The sequence below is a fragment of the Arachis duranensis genome, chromosome 8 (genome assembly GCF_000817695.3).
Source record: "Arachis duranensis cultivar V14167 chromosome 8, aradu.V14167.gnm2.J7QH, whole genome shotgun sequence".
Taxonomy (NCBI): domain Eukaryota; kingdom Viridiplantae; phylum Streptophyta; class Magnoliopsida; order Fabales; family Fabaceae; genus Arachis; species Arachis duranensis.
Window position 1 is genome coordinate 44,029,066 of NC_029779.3, and position 7,659 is coordinate 44,036,724.

At 31.4% G+C, this 7,659-nt stretch overlaps 1 protein-coding gene across 2 annotated transcripts; it reads left to right on the plus strand.

Moving 5' to 3' along the window:
• Positions 1 to 1,633: 1,633 nt before the first annotated feature.
• Positions 1,634 to 4,960, plus strand: LOC107463093 (UDP-galactose/UDP-glucose transporter 7). 2 transcript variants are annotated; one of them, XM_016081828.3, is made up of 8 exons: positions 1,634 to 1,980; positions 2,171 to 2,295; positions 2,518 to 2,623; positions 2,832 to 3,077; positions 3,535 to 3,645; positions 3,757 to 3,915; positions 4,159 to 4,302; positions 4,566 to 4,960. In XM_016081828.3, exons 2-8 carry the CDS (start codon positions 2,255 to 2,257, stop codon positions 4,728 to 4,730), a joined length of 972 nt encoding a protein of 323 aa, XP_015937314.1. In that variant the 5' UTR covers positions 1,634 to 1,980; positions 2,171 to 2,254; the 3' UTR covers positions 4,731 to 4,960. The 2 variants fall into 2 exon arrangements, with proteins under 2 accessions (XP_015937314.1, XP_015937315.1); XM_016081829.3 differs by having other exon boundaries at positions 1,634 to 1,955.
• The last annotated feature ends 2,699 nt before the right edge of the window (positions 4,961 to 7,659 follow it).

The following is a 7,659-nucleotide window of genomic DNA, read 5'->3' on the forward strand; positions in this document are numbered from 1 at the left end:
CTCTCCACTTCCATCATTACCGTCAACATCCTCTCTCTATACCTTCCTCACTATTCCGCCACTCACTCTACCTTCACCACCCCACTTCCATCATCTTATCATTTCTCCAATTTTATGTTACCTAATGCATCGGGTACAAGTCTAACTAGCTAGTTCCCATTGAGATTAAGAGCCTTCAATGAATCAAAGTCTCCAATGTTCTTTGGAATTGACCCACTAAACTTGTTTCCATGAATTCACAAACTTGTTAGTGATACCATAGTGATCAACCACGTCAATTATCCTAGTAAGTTCTTTACCGTGTTGGTTGTTTAGCCACAAAACCTACAATACGCCGGCAACTTTCCGATCAAATTGTTGTCGAAAAGTTTCAAAAACGAGAGAGATTTTATCTTTTCCAGAAAATCTGGCAAGGAACCTACCAAATTACAACTCATACAAGAGAGATTGGTCAACTGAGTCAAACGCCGAAGGCTCGGCGAGAGACTCCAGCTGCCATTCGTGGGGTTGAGGTTGTTGTGATCCAACACAAGAACCTCCAAACTATCGAGACCGTCGAAGGAATTTAATGGTAGAGAATCTGGAGGCCAACATTGGTGAGTGCAGTGAATTGGTTAAAGGTTGCAGCCAAGGGACCAGAGAGGTTGAGATTCTTGGCTTAAATCTGAGCAACTCTTTTTCCGTCGTATAAAATTTAGTCCCAACAAAGAGCACTATATGGGTCGCCACCATCTTTTGGGCTATGGAAGGAGCTTAGGGTCGTCAAGTCCTTTTCATAACTGGTGAAGGATGCTAACGTAGTTAAGGTTGGTTTTGACGAGGATATGGCAGACAGTGGATAGGAGGAGGGAGAGGAGAAAAGAGAAGGTGATGGACATGGTGGGCTTGGATTCTCTTCTTCACAGGTGGGCTTGGCGGATAGAGTGAGAAAGGTGTGGTGATGGAGATTGAAGGGATGAGAAGATAATGTTGATGATAGAAGTGGGGTTGTAAAGACAGAATGAGTGATGGTGGAGTGGAGAAGATATAAAAAGAGGATGTTGATGGTGACGATGGAAGTGGAGAGAGGTTGCTGGAATGAGGAGAGATGAGAGAAGATGGTATGATGTGATGATGAGTACGTGATAAGAGTATAATTAGAAGAAAAATTTTTTATTGATAAAAAATTAATATAAAGAATAAAATTGAATCAAAGTAAACGTTAGGAGTATTTTTGAAAATTTCAAAAATGTTAGAAAAAAAATATATTTTAATTTAATATTATATTTTGTGGTTTTAACATACTTGGCTGGCATATCGCCAACTTAAAACTCATTATAAATAATGCTACAGTCTATGACTCTATCGTTTAAGATTTATATGATAGATAATTGGCTCTATATATTTTGGTAAATAATNTATATAATAATTGATTTTAATTTTAATAAAAATATTATTTATATATTAAACTTTATTATTTTATATTTACATATAAATATATATAATTTAATTTATTTTTAATATATATTTTATAGTGCGCTTGGAATAGTATACTGATTGTAATTCTACTGTGCAGTTAAAGAGAAAATGAAAATAGGATAACGAAAGATGTACAAGGTAGTGAAGATTCCATTTGGATTCACGAGTGTGCTGTGGCCTGTGTGTATGTCTAATGTATTCATTCATCTTTACCAAGATTTCGAGGAACACGATCCAAAACCACAACGTCTCCTATATCTTGATGGCGATCGGTGCCTCGTGCCATTATCGAGCCAGCTGTTCCATTTTTTTTATTCATTCCAATTCCTATTCCATTTTATTTTACTACTTTATCTTTCTCTCTTCCTTTCCCTCTATCTATTCCCCAAATCTCAGAATCCCACTCTTCACTCGCTCACTCACTCATTCAATTTCCTCCTTTCACGCTTCACTTTCTCTCTCCAATTCCCTAAATTCCCAACTCACTCAATTAACATGTAAACCTCTCATTTGTTTCTTCAGGTTTTTGCTTTCGACTTTCATTGCTTAATTATTTTCCTAACAAAATTGTAGCATTCTATGTTAATGAATCTTCCTTCACCAGCTGTAGTTTGGTTTAATTAGTTTCCGAGCGTATTCTTTACGATGGTTTTGAATCCATTTGAGGTTGCGTCAACGTGATTTGGATTTGGTTTTGCTTTTGCTTTTTCAGGGTTGACTTTGTGTTCTAGTGTAGAGGACACGGTAGCCGTTGGATTCGATTCGATTGGATCTCGTCTTCGCCACTCCATTGGCCATGGAGATCCGTAACGATGCAGAAACCAGCTCTTACATGAGGTTCTTCAGTGAATTTCAATTTTTTTTTCTTGCTGAATTATTTTTAATGAAATAGTTTTTAGTACTGAACATGTTATGCATGTTGCTTGATTTGCCCGAAAAGGTGTCTATAATTAATAATTTAATCCTCTTATATTGCACTTAGAAATTAGAAAATAAGTCACTAATGCTTTTCAATTTCCAGTCTTATCTTGTAACCATGATGATGTTGTTTCGGCGCAGCTTGTTTGCGGCAGTATCGTATGGAATTGCGTCGATGGCCATGGTTTTTATCAACAAGGCTGTTCTTATGCAGTATGCACACTCAATGACACTCCTCACTTTGCAGGTAACCAATACACAGAAGCTTGTGTGGACTTTGGTTATTTATTTTCTAGTGAGTACTATGGATAGTATCCATAATTCATGATACATCAATTTTCCAGTGTACCAATTTAGTCAAAGAAAAAAATTGTGAAATTGTGGGAGTATATTTGTTTGAGATTATGAATTATGAATGTTGAATAATGATAGTGATAGTATGTGTGTTTCTTTAGCAACTGGCTACCACCATGCTAATACACTTTGGTAGAAGCATGGGGTACACAAAAGCAAGAGGTGTGGATGTGACAACGGCCAAGCGACTGCTACCAGTTTCGATCTTTTATAATGCCAATGTAGCATTTGCTTTGGCAAGTTTGAAAGGAGTCAATATTCCAATGTATATTGCAATCAAGAGGCTTACACCTCTTGCTGTACTTATTGCTGGTTTTTTCTATGGAAAGGGGAGACCTACAATGCAGGTAAATTTGTTAAAATTTTCTTATTTGCCTTTTTTGTTCTGTTTTACTTGGTAAATAAAGATATTATTAAGATGAAGAATGGAAGATTAGGAATCCATATCCTAGTCCCATGTACCTAGATCTCTAGTTCTGTGATTTGCCAAACGGACACAAAGATAAAGAGAGGATATGAGATCCTCATTCAATAACAATAGTTAACAAAATGGGAAAAAACATTATAAAGCATAGCCTTTCAATCTTTCAACATATCTAAGAGAGAAATCCATCTAAAATGATCATTAGATTTACACTAAATGGAGGCCAAAGTATAATCTTATCCACTACACTTGCCTGACCAAATTTGTGTTTAAAAATATGAGAATTATGCATGGTCATAAGTTTTAACTTATCTACCAATTTTAGTATTATTCAAACATTAACTCGATAGAAAATGACGTTTATTTATGTCATGTTTCAGGTGACCCTTTCAGTGGTAATGACAGCTGCTGGAGTTCTAATTGCTGCCCTTGGGGATTTTTCTTTTGACCTTTTTGGGTATAGCATGGCCTTCATTTCCGTTTTTTTTCAGGTTACATTCTGATATTTCGTTGCTATTATTAGTAACATTATAATTATAATGTAGTAGTGTTAATGCTTTAGTTATGTGCTTTGCCATAATGTTGTGTACTAATCTCTGCAGACCATGTATCTTGTTCTGGTGGAAAGATCTGGTGCTGAGGATGGACTTACATCACTGGAAATAATGTTCTATAATAGCTTTTTGTCTCTTCCATTTTTGATGTTTCTTATCATAGCCACTGGGGAATTCCCAAATTCTTTATCAATACTACTAGCAAAGGTCAGAATCCCCCATTTCTTCGTGTTGGAATTGGTGCATGATTAAGCTTTCATTGATTGAATGTTACAAACATATGGCCTCTTCTGTATTTTGAATTTAGATGTAAATCACTTCATCAATATGATAATCTCAAAAGGAACTGCTAAAAAGATCGTTAGTGATAGTTTGATGTAGCTTCTAATATTATTTAATTAGTCATCTATTTATGTAAAAGCTCATGTCTAACATAATCTTTTCTTGCAGAGTTATTCTTTTCCATTTTTGGTGATACTTGTTCTTTCATTGGTAATGGGCATTGTTCTCAACTACACCATGTTCTTGTGTACTATTGTTAATTCAGCTCTAACGACAACTATTGTTGGAGTCCTCAAAGGGGTCGGTTCCACGGTAAGTAAGACTTTATTTGCCATTTAAAATTTGTCATGGGCGTGGCACTAAAATTTTGAACTATTTTCGTGACAGAGAGTATTGATTCATAGTTTCATACACATTATCTATCTATGCTTGGTTCTTTATATTTTATTGATTGAACCAAATTCATGGCCTTTCTATTTAGAGAAGTGTTATCTGTATTATGGGGTGTGAGCTACCATGTCACGTTTTCAAAACTTAGGTGCAAATATTAAATATGTTTCTTGAATTTCTTTCAGACCCTTGGTTTTGTCTTACTTGGTGGTGTTCAAGTCCATGCTTTGAACGTGACTGGGTTGGTTATCAATACAGCTGGTGGTGTGTGGTATTCATATGCTAAATATCAGCAGAGAAGAAGTAAGACAGTGAAGCAAATAACAGATTTGGAGGCTCATCGTAAATAGAAGTGCCATTTATTAGTTTCAGTGAAAAGTGAAAACTAACAATTTATATCATTTAAAAAAAAAAAAGAGAAACATTTTGATTTACGGTGATGGTAAACTTTTGTACCATTTGTCCATTTCAATTTTTTACGGCTGTTACAGGTTTACAGGTTTACGTATTCAACCTTTGGTTAGTTTGTTCTGACATTAAATTCATAATTTAATAAAATAAAAATGATAAGTGAATGCCATATTTCATTGGTCCACTACTTCTAGAGATAAAATTATTGAATAGAAAAAAATATAAAATTAGAATATTATAATTCAATCAGTAAATAGATCACTTATAGACTAGTGGAATCGGTTTAAACAAATAATTAATAAAATTATTTAATTTCTGAATATAAATATAAGATATCTAAATCCAGTGATTCGCTAACAATAGAGTTCAAAGTTTTTGTATTCCATCAGAAGTAAGTAGAGATTTAAACCCCTCTTTTAAACATTTGGTTTGCACAAGTGCTTAATATAACTAAACTAGTAATTCAATTCGTTAAAAATACAAAAATATTATTGGATATTATTAAAATTATATACCAAAAGGTTAATCCTTTGATTAAACATTAGAATTAGAAATTGATTTTTTTTAAATAAAATAAAAAAATTTAGTATTTCTCCAAATCCAGTATTCCAACTTTAATTTGAAAATTCCAATTTTTAAGTCATTATCACCCTCTTCTATAAAAGTATATAAAAATATACAGACAACAAACATGGCTTTTTCAATATCGTTGGTATAATCGTCTCAAGAAATACGCAAATACACCGAAATAAGTCATATATAACCAGAATTTTTAATTATAGATTAAAAAAATTACTATTTCCCAACAAAAATAAAATTTATTCCTATGTACTTTTGTGTACTCCTATGTACTTTGAAGACGATGATAATAGTTGTTATTGTTCACCTTTCAACTTTTTTTTCCTAACCCAATTTGATATTTTTGAAGAAGCTAAGACGAATTCTATAAAAAAATATAGAAGTTCGCTAGGGTGCGACGAACTTACTCTAAATGTAAAAAAAATTGTATTTAAGAAATTAAAGTTGAGAAATTATGTACGTAAAAATAATTATTTTTTTATTTTATTTCTGAATAAAATCCTTAAAAATTTGGATCTTTTAAAGTAAGGAAGTTGATAAAGTGATAAAATGAAGGATTAATTACCATTAATTTTATAACTTTCGTAAGATGAGTGTCTTATTTTCTTAATTTAACAGGAATTAACCCATTATTTTATAACTTTACCAACTTTCTCATTTGTGAGATCTTAGATTCTACTTCTAACTCATGTACCACATACATCAACCTTGGATTTAGTAGAGGGACATTTCAAGTCTAACTAAAACATCCAATAAACTTTTATATGTCGAGGATGCAACAGATTAAAGCATGATACATGAGTTGGAAGTTCCTGTCTTTGGTTCTCTGGCCATCACCGGAAGCAAGCAGAACTGGTATTTATTGTTCACTATTTCTTCCTTTTTGTCTATCTTGTTTGTCTCTCTAAATACCAACATTGTTCCTTCTTTTTCTTTAAACAAATTCTTTGAATGTTATTTTCCTTTAACAATTAGGATGGGAATAATATGTACCATATTTTGTTACTTTGTCTTTGATGATTATGGTTGATGTTTCATGTCATGATTCATGAAAAATACAACTTTTCAAAAAATTTCAAATAAATTTTTTAAAATTTAACTCTCTTATAATAAAATTTGTTAAAAATTTATTTATTTACGTATATTAAAAATTTGTTTGAACGCAATAGAGAAATTGTAGAAAATTCAATCTATTTTTCTATTAGTCATGAACACATATATATACAACTTTTGATATAAAACTATATCAAATATTTTCTATCTTAAAAAGTATAATTTACGATCCTAACAAATTAAAATGCATAATTTTCTATTATAGTAAAGATATATATGAGAGTACTATTGGAGTACCATATTTATATTTAAATTATAGAAATATTATTAATATAAATTATATAAATTATCCATTAATAGAAATTAATATGTATAACAAAAATAATTCTGGAAAGAGTTCTAGAGAATAAAAATCTTTTAGAACTTAAATTTGTTTAGAGATCAATTAAAAGTTAAAACGACTGTTCTTTTTATTTTGATGTTCGCACTTGGTGCAATTTTTATATTTGTTTCTTGATTATCTTCTTGAATTAATATTATTTGTTAAGTAATCATGCAGTATTTTTTGAATGTTTGAATTGGCTTGTTTTTATTATTAAGTTGCATACAATTCAAATTAATAATAAATAATAAGAGTATATAAAAATAGTCGACACCAATAATAATTATTATCATCGTTTTAAAAAATATACAGATAAATTATTGAATTCGCTTATTTTTATTATTGGGATTCGAACGCCCAACAATTTCTTAAATAGACGAGTAAACTAATAATTTGATTAATTCAAGTTGGTTATCTAACACTTTTTTTTGTTAGTTAGAGCAGAACCAACGAGTTTTAGGCTTTCAGCCCAACTAGCTGCATCAGAAAGTGAGTTGAACTTTATGCCAACACCAAGCCACACAAAGCCCACTGTCAATGGTTCAAATTTGTCCAAACTAAACATGAAAGTTAACGTTTCATAACTCCAAGTCCAAAACAAAAAAAAAAAATAACGTTTCATAACTAAGAGTAACTCCAATGAAATAATTTTTGAGTATCATTTTTTATATCTATAAAACTGAACGGATATAAAATTAAAACTTTTTATAAATACAATATTTAAAATGAGACTAGTATTAATAAAGAGAGACGATATCACTTTAAATAAAAGCCCATTAAATACTGCCACCAATATAATTTATTAAATAAAATAATTAAAAATAATATAAAATTTAAATTAAACTTAGACTAAG